At 58.4% G+C, this 18,017-nt stretch overlaps 2 protein-coding genes across 4 annotated transcripts in view; one reads left to right on the plus strand and one right to left on the minus strand.

Moving 5' to 3' along the window:
- Tecpr1 (tectonin beta-propeller repeat containing 1) overlaps positions 1-13,709 on the plus strand; it is a 29,301-nt gene extending 15,592 nt beyond the window's left edge. For 2 of the 3 annotated variants that reach the window (XM_027953215.2, XM_071605717.1), the window contains exons 13-25: positions 219-368; positions 458-615; positions 1,679-1,806; positions 2,578-2,680; positions 7,314-7,410; positions 7,528-7,607; positions 8,567-8,623; positions 9,108-9,288; positions 9,825-9,960; positions 10,601-10,693; positions 11,674-11,780; positions 11,894-12,013; positions 12,165-12,346. In XM_027953215.2, the coding sequence (XP_027809016.2) occupies positions 219-368; positions 458-615; positions 1,679-1,806; positions 2,578-2,680; positions 7,314-7,410; positions 7,528-7,607; positions 8,567-8,623; positions 9,108-9,288; positions 9,825-9,960; positions 10,601-10,693; positions 11,674-11,780; positions 11,894-12,013; positions 12,165-12,260 (1,506 nt within the window). In that variant the 3' untranslated portion in view covers positions 12,261-12,346. Of the gene's footprint in view, positions 1-218; positions 369-457; positions 616-1,678; positions 1,807-2,577; positions 2,681-7,313; positions 7,411-7,527; positions 7,608-8,566; positions 8,624-9,107; positions 9,289-9,824; positions 9,961-10,600; positions 10,694-11,673; positions 11,781-11,893; positions 12,014-12,164 lie in introns of all 3 variants that reach the window. The other variant, XM_071605718.1, reaches the window with a different exon arrangement.
- On the minus strand, positions 13,706-17,569 carry Bhlha15 (basic helix-loop-helix family member a15). The gene is made up of 2 exons (XM_027953218.2): positions 17,506-17,569; positions 13,706-16,746 (listed from the first exon to the last, which is right to left on the minus strand). The coding sequence occupies exon 2, from the start codon at positions 16,690-16,692 to the stop codon at positions 16,120-16,122; it is 573 nt and encodes a 190-aa protein (XP_027809019.2). The 5' UTR covers positions 16,693-16,746; positions 17,506-17,569; the 3' UTR covers positions 13,706-16,119.
- Between the last annotated feature and the right edge of the window lie 448 nt (positions 17,570-18,017).

Here is an 18,017-nt window from a genome sequence, read left to right on the forward strand (position 1 = left end):
CCAAAGCATTTGTTACAAAGTGAAGTTTCAGTACTGGCACCTGCTGGGCCCTGTGGCTGCCATTGAAACCAGCAGGCCAGGGAAGAGCTCTAGAATGAGGGTGGCCCATCCCTGCCCATGACCACAGTGGGGGTCCCTGCTGCTTGGAGCTCCAGCACTGCCCTGAGGCTCCTCTGTCCCCAAGGTGACAGCCTTGCCTTGTGCTCCTCTTCCAACAGTACCTTCATGTGTTCCTCAATGAGGTGACAGTGCTGGTCCCAGTGCTCAATGAGGCCAAGCACTCCTTTGCCCTATATACTCCTGAGAGGACACGGCAGAGGTGGCCCGTGCGCCTGGCTGCTGCCACCGAGCAGGACATGAATGACTGGGTGAGTGAGTGGGGGTCCTACGGGCCAGGGAATAAGGGGCAGCCAGGCCTCCGCCTACCCCAGAGTAACTGGCCATATCTCCACAACAGCTCGCCCTGCTCAGCCTGTCCTGCTGTGAGAGCCGGAGGGTCCAAGGCCGCCCATCCCCACAGGCCATCTGGTCCATTACCTGCAAGGGAGACATCTTTGTGAGTGAGCCCAGCCCAGACCTGGAGGCCCATGAGCACCTGCTGCCTTGTGACCAGATGTGAGTGGACCTGGGGCCTGGCCTTGCTCTTCCCCTGAGCACCCAGATCTTGTGGTTCCAGAAGTAGGAGTCAGGAAGACCTGGAGCCCATGCAGGGCCAGTCAGAGCCATGGCTGGTCTCCAGATCCCCACCCTGCCAGGCATTCAAGTATGGGCCCAGCACAGGTCAGTGCCACCCACTAGGCAGTCACAGAATGTCCCAGGGAACATGGAGTGAGGTGACCAGGCTTAGCTTGCACTCTGCAGGGGCTCGCAGGCCAGAGAAGCCAGACTTACCAGCCAGCGCACAGACTCTGGGTGCTCTGCCACCTCTAGCTCCTGCTGAGCCCCTGCACCCAGGCTGTGGAGGCAAAGGAGGGAGAATAATGGGTGGTCCTGGAGTAGAGCTGGGGGGTTGGGCAGTCAGGTGTGGGGCAGCTGGTGGTGTGTGGGAAGACGTGGGGCTTAGTGGCTGGGAGGCCTGGAGCAGGCTCAAGCTGGCTCAGGATGGCTCTTTGGGGGCATTTAAAGCCACAAGAGGGAATGAGGTCACTGAGTGCCATGGTGTGAACTGAGCCCTGAGAGGAATCAGTAGGGGACACTTCCTGATCAGGCTCTGGGCTCAGTTACTGCGGGTCACAGGGAGCCCAGAAACCCCTGCCATGGATGGGGGGATCCTGTATGCTCACTGAAGCCATGTGTGCCCCACACCGTCTAATGACAGGGATGTGGCCTCAGGCTGCAGGAAGCTGACCCAGCTGCTGGTCTTGCTATTGCCCCTGCAGATGGTTAGGCATTCCTGTCCTCTGCCATGACCTCAAGCCTGGCCACAGCCCCTCCCCATGCCCTAGCCTGCAGGTGGTGTCCACCCTTATCAGTTCAGCCCAAAGGTTGGAGGACAAGCCCCTGCCCAGAGTTCCTCGGCCCTCTTTAGTGTTGGTTAATACAAAAGGGGAGGCCAAGTGCTTTATCAGTTCTGCTGGATACAGGACTTGGAGAATACCTTGTCCACAAGAGGCCAAAAGACAAGGCCCAGGATACGTGGAAGGACAAACTGGACTGAGATGCCTTTTCGGCCCTCCAGGTTCTGGAGGCAGATGGGAGGCCACCTGCGGGTGGTGGAGGCCAACAGCCGCGGCGTGGTGTGGGGCATCGGCTACGACCATACAGCCTGGGTGTACACAGGTGGCTACGGTGGAGGCTGCTTCCAAGGTGAGGCGGCTTGAGCACCTGTGGCTGGCAGGACCAGCTCCCGGGCCCTCCTCCGAGCCTCTCCAGGTGTTCCCTCCTCTAATCCCCTCTGGCTTCCCTGTTGGTGCCAGGGCTGCTATCCCATTACTGACACTTGGCTAAGAGCTGGCTGACAGGTGACCTTCACCACTGCCAGCCTCCACAGAGGATAGTTCAGGCCAAGCCACGGGGCATGAGAGTCAGAAGACCAGGCCTCGCCTCCAAGACGCCCTCCAAGAATGAGCAGAGGGTCTTGAAGGTTCTAGATACAGCTGCCAGGACCTCTAACGTGTTCAGCCCCTCGTGTCACAGGCGAGACCTCAGGGTGCGCCAGGGCAGCTCCAGGACCCAGGCTCCCAGTGGCCCAAACTCTGAGTCCTGGTCGGCCTGTGGAAAGTGGAGGCAGAAGCAAATATGGAAACAGAACATTCCACGCCACAGCCCTCCACGCCACAGCCCTCCACGCCACAGCCCTTGTGCTGTGGACAGAGCATGAGGTGGAGTGTGGGAGGGGTGTGCGCGGGAGGTTCTTCTCTTTGAGGCTGTGCAACCCCAGAGTAATCATGTCCCAGACAAGACACCCAAGCCAGACAGGCCCTGGGAGGCTCACTCAGCAGCCTGCTGACCCTCTCAGCTGCCTGGGTCCACCCCACTCCCCACCTTATCTCTGAGTGCCTTTTGGAGCTTCAGAGGGAAATCCAGGCTTCCAGGCAGGCTGGGGCCTCAGGACCGTGGGGCCTCCTCTCTCCCCAGGCCTGGCCAGCAGCACCAGCAACATCTACACACAGTCGGACGTGAAGAGTGTCTACATCTACGAGAACCAGCGCTGGAACCCCGTCACAGGCTACACCAGCAGGTGAGTGGCACCAAGGCACCCTGCCTGGGCCAGGTCCTAGTTCTGACAAAACTGGACAGCCATGTCCAGTGTGGCCTCAAGTTGTGTCAGGTACCCTACGTAGAATTAGCTGAACATTACTGCTTGTGGAGGGTGCTTCTCTCGGTGTACTGGATGTTAAAACTCATTATTGAAGGGTATAACATTGGGCTGGGGTTGTAGCTCAGTGGTAGAGCTCTTGCCTAGCATGTGCGAGGCCCTGGGTTCAATCCTCAGCACTACATAAAAATAAATAAACAAAATAAAGGTATTGTGTCCAACTATAACTAAAATATAAAATACTTAAAGGATATAACATTAAAAGTTTGCAGAACATATGTATGTATTACACAGCATATGCACCTCTCACTGGGCATCCCACCTCCAACACCAGGTCAAGAGGAGAACACAGCCAAGTCTCACCCAGCCCCCATCATCCCTTGTCCCTCTTTGCCAAACCGCAGATCCTAACTTCTAACAAGATGGTGGTCTTACTTGGGTGTTGGGATAGGTGGAGGTAGTGAGGGAATGTCTCTTCTTTCCAGAATTTGCTCTGTTAGTGGCAACTTTTTTTTTAGGGGGAGCGGTTACTGGGGATTGAACTCAGGGGCACTTGGCCACTGAGCCACATCCCTGGCCCTATTTTGTATTTTATTTAGAGACAGGGTCTCACTGAGTTGCTTAGCACCTCGCTGTTGCCGAGGCTGGCTTTGAACTCATGATCCTCCTGCCTCAGCCTCCTGAGCCACTTGGATTATAGGCATGTACCACTGCGCCTGGCTTAGCTGCAGTTTTCGATGTTTAAGTGTACATAATCTAGTCAGTCTTTTCCTTTATATTAAGTTAGAGTCTTTAAGAAAATCCTGTAGACAAGTCGTATAACCTGAGGTCACAACCGCTCATCTCTGTGGTGGTCATGTCAAAGCAGCCACAGGCAGCATGTCCCTGGAGGAGCACCAGAGTCTCCATCAAACTCACACACAGATGCCGAAATTTGAACTGTGTAACATTTCCACCTATCACAAAATGTGGTTTTTCTCTTAATCCTTTTCAACCACTTAAAAATGTAAAAATGTAAAAGTCAGCCTCAGCTTGGAGGCAGGTCCAGAGTGGGCGGTGTGCCTGGTTGGGCCCAGGGTCCTCATATGTTGACCCCATTCTACAGGCTCTCTTCCTCAGCCTGGGGAGTTGGGTCCCGAACTGTTATATATTCTATAGAGCGTGAGGTCGCATTGGTTTGGTTTGGTTTCCATTTATTCATGTTTGATTTAATAAAGTTTTATTTTCCCAAATGTTCAGTTGCTGTGACATCTTTGAATCTCTTTTTCCCCCTTGCAGTACTAGGGATTGAACCCAGGGCTCTCTACCGTGAGCTACAACCCCAGCCCTTTATTCATTTTTATTTTTTATTTTGAGCCGATGTCTCACAAAGCTGCCCAGGTTGGACTTGAACTTGCAGTCCTCCTGCCTCAGCCTCCTGGGTTGCTAGATCACAGGTGTGGCCATCATATTCCTTTTTCTCTGAGCTTCTTAGCAGCTGGGATACCTTCACCCTGGTGCTTCTTGTGTGAACCACTTTAGTGCAAGTGCTTTGAAAGCACTCTGTTAGTCCTTTATTGATGAGCTCCGAGAAGACCACGCTGGCCAGGGAGCCAGGTCTCCAAGACCACAGTGGGGACACGTGTAGCTTTCAGCTGGGAAATTCCTCCAAGTTTGTCACACAAGACTAGCTGATTAAATCCGGGTGCAGTGGCGCACGCCTGTAATCCCAGTGGCTTAGGAGGCTGAGGCAGGAGGATCACGAGTTCAAAGCCAGCCTCAGCAAAAGTGAGATGCCAAGCAACTCAGTGAGACCATGTTTCTAAATAAAATACAAAATAGGGCTGGGGATGTGGCTCAGTGGTCTAGTGCCCCTAAATTCAATCCTCAGTACTCCCGGCTCCCCTCCAAAAAGACTAGCTGATTCAGCTGATCCCAAATTTTGCCTTTAGACCGCTTCTCTTAGATTTGTTCACAGGGTCTTTGCCTTTCTTTTCTTCTTCTTCTTTTTTTTTTTTTTTTGGTACCAGGAATTGAACTCAGGGGCGCTTGACCACTGAGCCACATCCCCAGCCCTATGTTGTATTTTATTTAGAGACAGGGTCTCCTTGAGTTACTTAGCTCCTCACCATTGCTAAGGCTGGCTTTGAACTCAGGATCCTCCTGCCTCAGCCTCTGAGCCACTGGGATTACAGGTGTGTGCCACCACGCCCAGTGGCTGTGTGTCTTAGCTGACTGTCTTGGGATCTTCTCGTCTTCTGTGGGAAGTATCATGAATCCTAGAAAGCTGTGGTGGCTACTTGCAGCCTTGCCGAGATGTGGTTTTTTCACTTAAAATATTCACTTGAAATAAAACTCTCACTCTTTATTGAGAAATCTGTCCTTTTCCTCCTGGATTATAGGGTGTTTTTGTCTTAAATCAAGTGTCCGCACGCCGCAGCCCCACCCCAAGCCTTTCTCTTCCACCCAGCTATTGGGTGTCCTGGGGCTAATCCTGCATTGACCCAGTTATGGTTCCTCTCAGGAGGTTTTCAGTGTTACTGGGACAAATCCTCTCACTGTCTTTACTGGTCTTCTGACGATTCTTGAAGCAGTTCTAGATGAACGTGAGAAGTAGCTTGTCCCAGTCCTGGAAAACCCCGGGGAACCTAGAACAGGTGGTCTTGGATCCGAAGATCAGTTTGGGTTCAACAGCTGTCTTACAGTGTAAGTCTCTAAAATGTGAATGGAGGTCACCCTCCATTAATCAAGTACTTCTCCTTATTTTCCTTTTTTTTCTTGAGATACTAGGGAAAACCTGTGGTCTCGCATATTGCTAGGCAAGTGCTCTGCCACTGAGCTATGCCACTGCCCTATAATTTCTTCTTACTCAGACTTTGGGATATTTTTCTTTTCTTTCATTTTATTTTCCATTTTTCCAGTACTGGGAATTGAACCCAGGGGTGCTCTACCACTATGCTACACCCCAGTTCTTTTTATTCTTTTATTTTGAGACAGCGCGTCTAAGGTTCCCAGGCTGACCTCAAACTTGATCTTCCTGCCTCAGCCTGCCAAGTATCAGGAATTATGGGTGTGCCACCACTCATCTAGGTTTTGTGATTTTCTACACAGGGGTCTTGACATCTTTAGTGATAGTATTTCGTATTTTTGATGCCATTTTAAATGGCGTGTTCAAACTTTTCTATTTCATGGTTTTTCTTTTCATTTTTCTTTTGGCACCAGAGATTGAACTAGGGCCACTGAACCACTGAGCCACATCCCCAGCCCTATATTGTATTTTATTTAGAGACAGGGTCTCACTGAGTTGCTTAGCTCCTCACTGTTGCTGAGGCTGGCTTTGAACTCATGGTCCTCCTGCCTCAGCCTCCGAGCTGCTGGGATGATAGGCCTGAGCCACCTCACCGGGCTCCAATTTTGTGGTTTTTACCTGGGCTGGAGTGCAATTGGTTTCCTTTCTGGCTTTTTCAAAGTTGGTGAAATAAATATCAAGCAATATGAGGAACAAGCTGCATGGACCCTCCAATCTCACTGACCAAGGACACTAAACACCACATGCATTTTGGTTTTACCTTCTCACCTCCTTGGGTGCGTGTGGGCCTCTGGGAGGAGAGAAAGACGAGTTCATGAAGGTGGGCTGCGGGGACAGTCCACCCCAGGTGACCCTGCCTATCTCCCCTCCACTCAGCCCTGGATGCAGGACAACCTATGGCACTTTCTGTGTGTAAATATTTGTGTGTCTCCCTGTTATCCCAGTAAACCAGAGGCAGAGCTTTTCTGAGCATAGGTCTTCCTAGAAACCCACACCCCGTCCCAGGGCCTGCACAGCCTGCACTTGGCCCTCCACTGCCCCCCCCCCCCCCCCAGTCCTTACAAAGAAGGGCTCGCCGCTCCCTCATCCAGAGAGAGGGCAGACAGGGCCAGGCAGGCTCCAGCCATGGGCTCTGGGCACCGGGGCCTCACAGCTGTGCCCACACCCGGTCCCTGCACTTGCTTGCTACTACCGTAGTGCCCTATGGTGGCTGCTTGGCCTGGAAAACAGAAATGCGTTGTCCTGGGTTCTGGAGGCTGGAGGTCAGCGATCAGGATGTCACAGGGCTGGTTCCTTCTCCGGGCAGCAGGGAAGGGTCTTTCCCCTGCCTCTTCGGCCTCGCAGGCAGCCGTCTCCACATCCTCCTCCCTTCGTGTCCACCTGTGTCCTCATTCCCCTTGTTATGAAGATGCGAGTCAGATAGGACCACCTAGGGACCTCATCTCAGCCAGATCACATCTGTACTTACTGGGTGTTAGGACTTCCTAGTCTTTTGGAGGACACTATTCAGCCCGGAACACCCAGGAGAGAGAGGCAGCTCCCAGATAGCGCTGTGGCCTCAGTGGGTGTCTTGGTTGTTATGGCCAGGGCACCATGGCGACGTGCATTGCCCTGGTTGGTCTCCCCACCTGGGCTGGTTCTGTGTTTGCCCCTCACGCCTGGTGAGGGTGCCTGGGGCAGGGATGGGGTGCATGCCTGCTTCTGGGGTGTGTGGCAGGCTGGGCCTGTTCCCGGCACTCTCTTCACCTCACACCCCTTGTCCTGCAGGGGTCTGCCCACCGACCGGTATATGTGGAGTGACGCTACGGGGCTACAGGAATGCACCAAGGCTGGCACAAAGCCCCCGTCCCTGCAGTGGACCTGGGTGAGTCCCAGGCTGTCTGAGGAGAGGCGTCTGCTTGCCCTGCCCTGCCGTGCCTTCCCCAAGTTCCTGGCTAGCTACAGATTTGGGGGTCACATTCTCACTAACATGCTTCCCCAGGTTTCCGACTGGTATGTGGACTTCAGCATAACGGGAGGCACTGACCAGGAGGGATGGCAGTACGCCAGTGACTTCCCTGCGTGAGTATTTCTCTCTGCCCTGGGCTCCTGAGCATCAGGACCCTGGGCTGTGTGGCCTCTTGTGTCTCGCTTCTGTGCAAGGCTGGCCCTTGCCCCAGCCCTGGTCACCTCAGCTGCTACAGGGCTGGGGCTGGTTGAGAGGAGTAGGCGGGGCCCAGGGGAGCTCTGCCCCACAGCTGGCCCACCTGGCTGCTGAGATTCCTAAACACCTGGCTCCATCCTGCTGGGTCAGCCAGAAGGTTCTGGAGGACCAGTGGTGGGACCTGCTGGCCTGGGCTGAGGGGCTTCAGGAGGGTGAGGGGCCTCGGGCACCTTAGCAGGGAGTTCTGGGGGACGTTGGGCCATTTTCTGAATGCCAGGTGGTAATGGGGCCAGTGCAGGGGAACGTGTCAGGGTGAGGGGGCAGCCTCTTCAAGAGCGAGTCAGGCACCACTCTGGGAGACCAGGTGTGTCCAGGGCGGTGCGGTCGGAAGATGGAGAAGCAGACGGTGAGCCACAAAGTGGAGGCTGGTGGCCACAGTGTTGAGACCCAGGTGGCTTGTAGAGACCCTCACGTGGAGTCATGTCCAATCCAAGGAAGACCAAACCAGGAGCCCGAGTCCGGGCCTCGGTGGGTGGCTTCCAAGCAGAACCCAGCTGGGAGGAGGGAGAAGGTCCTGCCACCAGGCCTGGGACTGACCAGAGCCTCAGGCTGAGGGCTCCTCCCTAGAAGGACTCTGATGGGGCCTGTGGGGGGAGGGCCCTTCAGCTTGACCCTCTGGAAGGGCACTGCCATCCCTGGCTCCAGGAGGCCCCAAGCCCAGGGGGCCGTTGCAGCGAGACACCCCTGACCCTGCTGCTCATCTGATCCTCTGACTTACACCAAGGCTCTGCCCTGCAGCAGTTTGAAAAGAATGTGTGTAGTGTCCTTTTCCAGAACCTTCCATAGGTGTCTTGATTTTTCCCTCCTCTTCTTGCAGCTCATACCATGGGTACAAAACCATGAAGGATTTTGTCAGGAGAAGGTGCTGGGCCAGGTGAGCTAAGCCGGGGGGCGGAACCCAGCCTGGCTCCTCCTGGGCCAGAGCTGCTGGCCTCTGATCTCCAGGGAAGAAACGGGAACAGGGAGGGAGGAGAAAACACAAAGTAAATGTCAGCCCAGGAAATGCCCGCGGGCTCCCAGCGCTCTGGTTTCTGAAGAGTTTGTTTTCAAGAACAAATAAGAGAAATGTCACTGGCAGGCCCTGCTTGTGGGCAGGAGAGAGGCCTGGCCAAATTGGGGGCAGAAAGGGGCCCACCACAGGCCCCTCACTCCTGCCCACGCAGGTGCCCTCCAGGGTCCTGGCCCTGCCCTCCCTGAGCCTGGGAATCTTCCCCCTCCTTCCTCAGTGGTGGTCGGTTGTCCATCTTGGCTCTGCTTGCTGGGCCCTCCGGGTGTCTACCTCAGGTGGCCGGGGCAGTGCCAGGCCCTGAGGCTTGCTGTCATGCTGGGCCCCTGAGTTGTGCTCTTTCCCTGGACAGAAAATGCAAGCTGGTGACCAGTGGGCCTTGGCTGGAGGTGGCTCCCATCGCCCTTGGGGACGTGTCTATCATCCCAGAGAGCCCAGAGGCTGAGGGGCACACGCACAGCATTGCCCTGTGGGCCGTCAGTGACAAGGGGGATGTGCTGTGCCGCCTAGGCGTGTCCGAGCTCAACCCCGCGGTGAGCACCTCCTGGCTCCTCCTGGCTGGGCCGCCCCGTCCTCCACGTGCTTCCTAAGATCGGCTCTGGCTCTGGAGTCAGGCTGGCTCAGGGCTCCCCAGGCCTGCCCAGGACGGTCCCTGTGGATGGAGCCAGTCAATGGGCCCTCTGGGCGGTTGGTGCTGAGGATGAGTTGACATGAGGAGCTCCCATCTTTCAGGGCCTGTGCTAGGGGTCAGAGGGACAGAGGTAGGCCCAGGTGACGTGGAGGATGTGTGGCACCTCGTTGAGGTGCACATGTAATCATTTTCCGTGCCGTGCTTGAGAGATGAGAGGCCAAGTCCAGGGTCTAACAAGAGGCCAAGATCAGACTGTGGTCAGGGCAAGTCAGGCAGGGCCAGTTCAGGTGTCAAAGCTTCCCTGGACACCCTGCAGTCCCCCAGGTTTCCCACCCCAGGCAGGCTTGGACGCTGGACCTTGCACTGTAGCTGGGCTTGGGGGTACAGGGGCTCCCTGCCTCTGGGAGCCGCTTCAGCTCTCCTCCTCACTGCACCCAGGGCTCCTCCTGGCTGCACGTTGGCACAGACCAGCCCTTCGCCTCCGTTTCCATTGGGGCCTGCTACCAGGTGTGGGCTGTGGCCAGGGATGGCTCTGCATTCTACAGGGGCTCTGTGTCCCCCTCCCAGCCAGCTGGTGAGTGCCGCCCTCCAGGAGGTCCCCAAGGGCCCAGGCTGGGGTGGGGCATGAGAGTAAGATTCTAGCTCGACTTGATAAGCGCTTAGTGGCATCTCTGGACCAGGCATAGGGGCCAGCTGGGGCCCCACCCACTGTCATAGCTGGTGACGAGGCCACCCCTTTACAGCTATCCCCATGCCCTGAGCCAGGCCTGTCTGACCCTTGCTGGGTGACCCACTGTGACCACTATAGACTGCTCTTTGCTGGCAATTTGGAAAGTGTCCCCTGGGGGAAGCTGGCACAGGGTAGACAGAGGGGTGGCTTGAGGGGCATACAGCTCCTTCCACTGAATGGGAGAGTTTGAAGGTAGCCACTGTGGCCAGCTCTGCTGTGTGCCCGGCTGGGCACCTTTGTGTCTGCCTTGGTAAGGCTGGTCTGTTGGGCCCTCTGTTGAAACCTGCCACACCCCTGGCAAGGCTGGGGTGTGGGGTGGATGGCTGGGGTGTGGGGTGGACGGCAGGGCCTGGGCAGCCTTGCTTGGCCCTCAGCCCCCACTAGGCCTCAGCTGCACATCTGTGTTCGGCTGGGGACTGAGGCTGGCTGCATGTGGACTCTCAGATTTTGTGGGTGGCCCCCTGAGTCAGCTCTCCCATCACAGGTGACTGCTGGTACCACATCCCCCCTCCCCCCAAACAGAGACTATCACAGGTGTCTGTTGGGCAGACGTCTGTATACTCCTTGGATGAAAATGGCAAGTGGTTTCCGTTCTTGCATGGTGGGCCGGGAGGGTGGGGTTCCCCAAGGGAGGGTGGGGTTCCTGAGGGACAGTGGGCAGGCACCGACTCCATCAGGAGGGGACGGCCTGCCTCTGGGTTTCTTCTTGATGTGACTGGAATTGTCCAGGCTTTTCTGAGCCTTGTTTCCCCTGGGGACATGGAGCGCCAGGTGTCAGAGCCAAGCAGTTGGCCTGCATGTCAGTATGCCCTTCCCACGCTGTGATGACCCTGGGGGTAGGACACTGAGCTGCAGCCCAGGTCTGGGCCAGGACGGAACAGGACAGCCCCGAGGTCCCCAACGGAAGACCTTCATACTGCCATGAGAGATGTCCAGCCTGAGGCCAGCCTTGGTGCTAGTCTCCTCCCCAAGTTAACCAGGGTTGGGTGGTCAGCGACTCCAGATGGCCAAGACCTAATAGAGCAGAAAGCTGGTCATTGCCACTTCCTGTTGAGGCTGGGTGACAGCATGGCAGGGCTAGCACCAGGAGCATCTTCTAGAAGATTCCATTGAGGTCTGTGACATGGGAGCCTCACAGGAAACACAGGCTGGCTCTTGCCATCCCTGACCCTTGCCTGGTCACCTTAGGCAGGCCTCTGGCCAGTTCCCTTCAAGGTCCCGTCGTGGTTACGGGTGAGGAGATGCCAGGAGGAGGCAGAGTGCAGACCTGAGCCCAGGTGCTTCTCCAGATCCGGTTCTCCATTCTGTTTGTTTAGAACTCTTTGCCCTCAGTTTGTACCTCAGTAGGGAGAGGTGACAGCCCCAGCGCCGCCCAGCACAATGGGACGATTATGAAGCCAGGGAACCCGGGTGTGGAAAGGGCAGAGCTGGACACCGCCCAGGCCCTGCTGTGGGTCAGCGAGTGCGGGGTGTGAAGGAGCAGCGGGCGCCTCCTCCCCAGGCTCCCCGACCCGCTGCACCCCAGGAGGGGCCCTGACTCTCTGCTTCTCTCCCCAGGGAACCTGTGGTTCCGTGGAGGGATCACACCCAGTTACCCGCAGGGCTCCAGCTGGGAGCATGTGTCCAACAACGTGCGCAGAGTGTCCGTGGGGCCCCTGGACCAGGTGGGGAAGGGGGTGGCGGGTGCTGGGGTCTCTGGGCTCCCTCCCTGGCCTCCCCACTCCCACCCCAGCTGACCCACTGCAGCTGGGCCGGCTTCACTGGGCCTGTGTTCCAGGTCTGGGTCATCGCCAACAAAGTCCAGGGCAGCCATGGGCTGAGCCGGGGGACGGTGTGTCACCGCACAGGCGTGCAGCCCCGAGAGCCCAAGGGGCAGGGCTGGGACTACGGCATCGGGGTGAGTGTGTGGCCACCCTGCTGTACGCCCTCCTGAGGCGGAGCCATTGAGCTGGCCAGCCCAGCTGGGACCTGACCTAGGGGTGTGGGGAGGCCCCCGGCAGGGCCCCTTGGGGGTCCTGAGGCCTGGCTGATGTGGCTTCTCCTCCCAGGGAGGCTGGGACCACATATCTGTCCGGGCCAATGCCACCAAGGCCATCCGGAGCGTGTCCCAGGAGCAGGAGGCCCACGGCCCTGTCTGCTGCTGAGGCTGCCGCCCAGTCACCTGGAGGCTGGGATGGTGACAGGCTTGAGGATCAGGCTTGAGCCCTTCTGTGCTGAAGAGTGCCCTGCGAGAAGACATCGTCAGGACGACTCAGGAGGGCACCTGGCGGGTCGTGGCCCCTTCAGAGGCGCAGGCTGAAGTGCCAGGGTGTGGAGCCCACACGTGTCCCCCGTCTGCCAGGAGAGCTGTGGCGCGGGGAGGGGCCCTGGGCCCCCGCCTGTCCCATCTGCTCCTTGCCCTGCGCTGTCCACCTGCCCAGGCCCTGAGCCTGGAGCTCGGAGCTCACCAGGAACTCTGGCCCTGGGAGCAGAGCCAGGGAGGAACCCTTCTGAGCCAGGTGCCCCAGATGGCATCTGGGCCCTGCCCTGCCCCAAGAGAAATGGCTGCAGGGCTCTGGACCCCCTGCCACGGGCTGTGGTCATTCTTCAGAGCAGGGTTTAGAAGCAGATCTAGTTTGGAAAGTGAAACAGAGGTGGTGAGCTGGAGATGGATGCTCAAGTGGAGGGCCTTCCCCAGGTGAGCTGGGCCTGCTGGGTGCATGGAGATGTGCCCAAGTGCAGTCACCTCAAGAACCTTCCATGGTCGGGGAGGCCCCTCATATGGAGGATCTGGGATCCTGCTGCAGGGTGGCCAGGTAGAGGGGAGCAGTGTCCTGGGCCCCCCAACATTGTGGGAGGCAAGACTGCTGTGGGCAGGGTGTGGACAGGATCCCCCCAGCTGTCCTGCCCCCAGGGCAGGGAGAAGGTGCCTTCCGCCCTGATGTGAGAGCCCTGCTGTGCCAGGCCAGGAGAGGTGCTTAGCCGGTGGCCCTTGCCCTGGGTAGCCTCCGTGCTGCCGGCTGCCCCTGTGTGCCCCTTAGGCGATGTCTCCAGTCACTTCCTACAGCTGGACACTGTGCGTGGGAGGTGACCAGAGCCATGTCCTGTCCACGCTCCTTCTGAGGTGGCTTGAGTAGCCGGGCTCCTGACTGGCTCCCCGTCTGTCTGTCTGTGGTCAGGAGGGGTCGGCTCTGCAGTGGAGGGTTTGTCACCAGAAGCCGACCCTAGGCATGGTCTTCTTGGGGGGGGGTTCCTTGGGGGATCCCCTCCCACATGCACTCGAGGACCTGGTGTTCACAGTTCCTGGAGGTGGGGACCTGGTGAGCCTGGGTATGGCGCCCAGGGGAACGATGGAGTGGCCCTGGGCTGACCCTCCGCTTGTCTCCATGTTGGGCCTGAGTGGGCATCGTGGTTTGTTCCCCCCAATGTGACCTGTATGTTTCTGCTGTGACTTGCTGTCTGTAGGTGGCTCTCAGCGAGGCACTGGGTGTCACTCTGCCCCCTCTCCAGAGTGACATGGCCTCTTGCTGCTCAGCACCAACGGTTCACCTGCTCAGCATCACTGTCTTGATCCCTGGGATGCTTTATTCAGTAAAAACTCGCACCACTGTCAACGGCATGGGATGTTTTATTAAGACATTTGATTAAGATGCACAGTTGCCCGTGCACTCATGGGCCAGAGCATCGTTCGTCCTGAAGTATTTTATTTTCATTTTACGACACAGCATCCATTTTATTAGTACTTTGAAGGGACCATTAGAAAAAAATAAGAGTAACTTTGGGTCATTTAAGAAGCATTTTTCACCACAATGAGGACGGGGGGGCGGGGCGCAGGCCGTTCGTTCCAGTTGAGTTTCCTCGGATGGAAACCGCTCGCAGTTCTGGCGTCTGCACTGCCCTGGTGGGAGGTGACAGGATCTGCCTGGGAGGAGTTGGGGGAGGGTGGGGAGCTGGTGGCCCAGGGGACCTGGGCTCGGATCAGGTGGGTGGCTCCAACCCACTTGTCCAAGGGCTTGAGAAAACAGCCCTGCAGGATGGAAGAGTCCGGCCTGGGATTAGGGCCCAGGGCCTGGGTGGAGGGGGACCCAGCAGCTGGCCCGCTGGCTGCCAACCTGTTCCCTGACCTCTCCCCAACATCTGGCATCCTGAAGTGGGACTTGGGCCTCTGAAGATCCTTGGTGTGGTCCAGGGGCGTACAGATCCCCTGCCACGGGTGAAGAAGGCCTGGCCAGCTGGCCCAAGTCAGTCTCTGGGAAGCAGAGGTGCCATCTGAGGGCAGAAAGCGCTAGGAGCTGTTGTCCTGTAAGGCGGTGACCCAGATCCAGTCTCAGGCGGGGGCTCCTGGACAGAGCTCTGCTGGCACCGTCCCTCCCCCTGCTTTCATGCTTCCATAGTTAGTGCATCTGGCACTGGATGGACGGCACCTGCCCTGACCTGGGCTCTGCTGGAACCGAGCCGCTGGTCTGCAGCCCCGAGTCCCCTCAGCTAGAGGAGGCCTCTACCGTCTTGTGAGCTGTTGGGCAGGTCCCCCACAGCAGGGAAGGACTGGGCTCTGTCCCAACCTCAGCTCACATGGGTTGATGCCCTGACCACTGACCTTCCACAGTGAGGGGCAGACAGGAAGACCTGGAGTGTCCACCTAGCCCATGGTGAGGGCCAGCTCGGGTATTAAGGCCAGACCAGGCCTACTGGGACTGGCAGGAGGGACACACAATACCAACAAGCCCAGAGCCACCGTCCAGAGGGCCTGACCAGGAGGGTTAAGATTGAGTGGCTAATGTCTATTCCTTGGGGTGCCACATGCTGCCCTTCACATGGCTAGGGCTGACCCCAAATTCCCTGGTGCCTTCAGCGTCTGGTGCTGTGCCCCTCCAGCTTGGGTAGGAGCAAGGCTGCCTCTTGGGAGTAGACTAGCAAGAGTCCATGGCCCAGTGTGGTCCCCACCCACAGCAGCTCAGGAGGGACCTGGCTCCCAGGGGACTCTGGGTCAGCTCCGGGCAGAGGGCCAAGGAAGGGGAGATGCCAGCAGGGGTTGACAGCAAAGTGGCTGAGTCCGGCAGAGCCAGTGGGGCAGGAACGCCCCGACAGACGGAAGCAGGACCAGAGGCAGCGGGGCTGCCAAGCCACCCAGTCCTTGCCATCAGGGAGCAAGCTGTGGGGGAAGGGACACTCCTGCCATCCCAGGCTCCACCTTACACAAAACCCCAAAGGCCCCGAGAAATCCTCAAGTCCTGTGCCAATTAGATGGTGGCCCCACATCAGTGACAAAGATGAATAGCAAACTGGGGTGGGGACCCGCAGGAGGCCCAGGACATACTCCCCCTGTGCAGGGGCTTGGGGGCTCCTCTCAGGAACACAACTCTGTCTCCAGCCCAGTTCCACTGCCTCCCCAGGAGTCCCCACCCCAGAAGAAGAAGGAAGCTCCTCCCCGCCAGCTCCCTTTATCAGAGATCATCTGATTAGGGGGTCCAGAGGCTGAAGAGCCGCCATCTTGGCTCTGCCATATTCCCTGGGAGGCCTTGGGCCCAGGGCCTCAGGTTACCCTAAATGAGAAGGCTGAGCCCAGGCCCTGTAGCCCTGCAGTTGAGCTTGGAGGCTCCCTTTCCAGCCTTGGCTTCACCAGTAGCAGGGAAACTTGTAAGTAAACATTTTTCTGGAATCTCCCTGTGCCCAGGAGGGAGCAGCCCACTGGTGGAGAGAGTCCATTTGGGAAGATGAGGGCCTTTCCACACATGCCTAGTCCACCTGGCTCAGAGATAAAATGGAGGACCTGGGATGTGCAGAGGTGCTTTGGGCTCATGCTGCCCAGGGTCATGGCCCAGACCAGACCACTTGCTTGTCTCTGGACAACTGGAAGAAACGGCTCCAGGCAGGTGGCTGAGCTGAGCATTCAGGGAAGATGGATCTGCTGGGGCCACACCCTCGTGAAGTGTCACCAACTGGTCTGGGGCTTGCAGCACGGAGGACCAGGGCTGGGATGGGCTGGCTGGGCCACCGCTGCCGGCCCACCCCCGGACCTGGCTGTTAGGTGCCCTCCCGGAAGCTGTGGATCTGTGTGGAGTACCGCTGCAGGTGGCCCTGGGGCTGGGCCTCGGTGGCTCCAAGCGTGCCCCCGGCTGATTGCTGCTGTTGCTGCTGGTAATGTTGGTAGAGCTTGGGGCCCTGTGCTGGGCCCTGCCCCTCCAGGCCCTGGAGGCGGCCGCTGGACATGGTCAGGATGGTGGTGGTCAGCGACTTGATGTAGTTCTTGGCCAGGGTGAGCGTCTCGATCTTGGAGAGCTTCTTGTCGGCCCGCACGTGCGGGATGACCTCGCGCAGGGCCTGGAAGGCGTTGTTGAGCTTGTGCATGCGCTGCCGCTCCCGCTCATTGCTCTCCAGCCGCCGCTGGACACTGCTCTCCCGGCGGCTGCTGGGACCCTGCCGGCGGCGCCCACCCTCTGCCCGTGCCCCAGCTCCCCGGGGGGGCCTGCTCCGCAGACCCTTGGTCAGCTCCATCCCTGAGCCCGACTGGGGCCTGTCTGCTGTCTGCTCCTCAGGCGTGGCCTCCGTGTCCTGCAGTGGTGTCCGGCGCCGGGGTGGCCGATTCTTGGTCTTCATGGCTGCAGACCGGTCGTCTCAAGAGGTGGTGGCTGGGAGGGGAGGCCCTTAAAACTGAAATCCAGAACACAGGCCATTCTGTGGTCACTCACCATGGCCAGTGGACATTCAGGATGGCCCATACCATCGGTGTCTTTGCCAATGAAATGGTACCAGTAGCCAGTGGCAGCACAGCAGTTGGTGCAGGTAAGTGACCCTAGGGTCCTTTCCATTCACGTGCTGAGCCCTGAGCTCACCTGGGGCTGGCTGGGGCTGGACCTCAGTGGCCTCAAGTGTTCTTCCCAGCCCTTTGCTGCTGCTGCTGCTCATCTGTCTGATCTTACCCCAAACCCTCAAACCTTCCTGTATCTTATGTCCTTCTTTCTCTGAGGGGGTGGATGGCTCACATTGACCAGTGGACCTTATTCTGGTCCCATGCCCCTCACTGCCCCTTGAGTGCCTCCTGAGCTTAGGTGACCTTTGGCACTTTGCTTAGACCACCCAGAGATATGTCCCCACCCTGGTTTAGGGTGGCTCCTGCAATGCCTCAAGTTTGCCCCAAGGCAAACGCCACCTTACATGACACTCGGGGACAATATTGGGACCAGAACTACTGTGGACATAAGGCAGCTGTCACAGGTCAGAGGGTGACCATTACTGCCAGGACCCCACAGCAGACCCCAGTCCCACCACGTGGACAGCACCAGCTGCGTGTACAGGAGCCCGGGCTCCCGGTGGCCACCACCTGGGTTTTCCCCCTCTGCGGCCACCTGGTCCTGCCTCTGGGTCCCCTCCCCGCAAAGCACCCAGACGCCCCTCCAGCCTCCCGATTACCTGGGGATCCGCGGCCGCACGCGCCGAGGAGGGTGCCCACGGGGGACAAGGACACGTCGCTTTAGCCGCCCCGGGCGGGGCCGCGGACGCATGTAAATGAACTCGCTGGGCGGGGGCGGGGCGGGGCGGGGCGGGGCCGCGCGGGGCGCTGGGCACCTGCTGCCGGTGGGCGGCCACGCCTCCGTTACCCGACCGGTGGCCGCGCAGTGGCGACCAGCACCCCGACCTGCTCGCAGCCCGCCCCCGCCTACCCACCGCCCCGCTGCTCCGGATCAGCCGGAGTCCAGGCTGGCGGCCACTCCCCCGGTGGGGAGCCCGAGCCCTTGGGGGCCCGCGGAAGCCCCAGGGCCGCACCTGGCCTCCGGTTTAAGGCTCAGAACACGGAGCCAGTCGAGCCAGTCGCGAGCCAGCCGTCCTAGGATAATGGAGAATCTTATTAATCTTTAGAATTTTGACACAGGGTTCCCCTAAATTGCTGGGGCTGGCCTGGAACTGGCAATCCTCCTGCCGCT

The sequence above is a fragment of the Marmota flaviventris genome, chromosome 19, assembly GCF_047511675.1.
Source record: "Marmota flaviventris isolate mMarFla1 chromosome 19, mMarFla1.hap1, whole genome shotgun sequence".
Taxonomy (NCBI): Eukaryota; Metazoa; Chordata; class Mammalia; order Rodentia; family Sciuridae; genus Marmota; species Marmota flaviventris.

Excerpts from the sequence above, each read along its gene's own strand:
- Bhlha15 (XM_027953218.2), bottom strand. The coding sequence starts at position 16,692 with ATGAAGACCAAGAATCGGCCACCCCGGCGCCGGACACCACTGCAGGAC.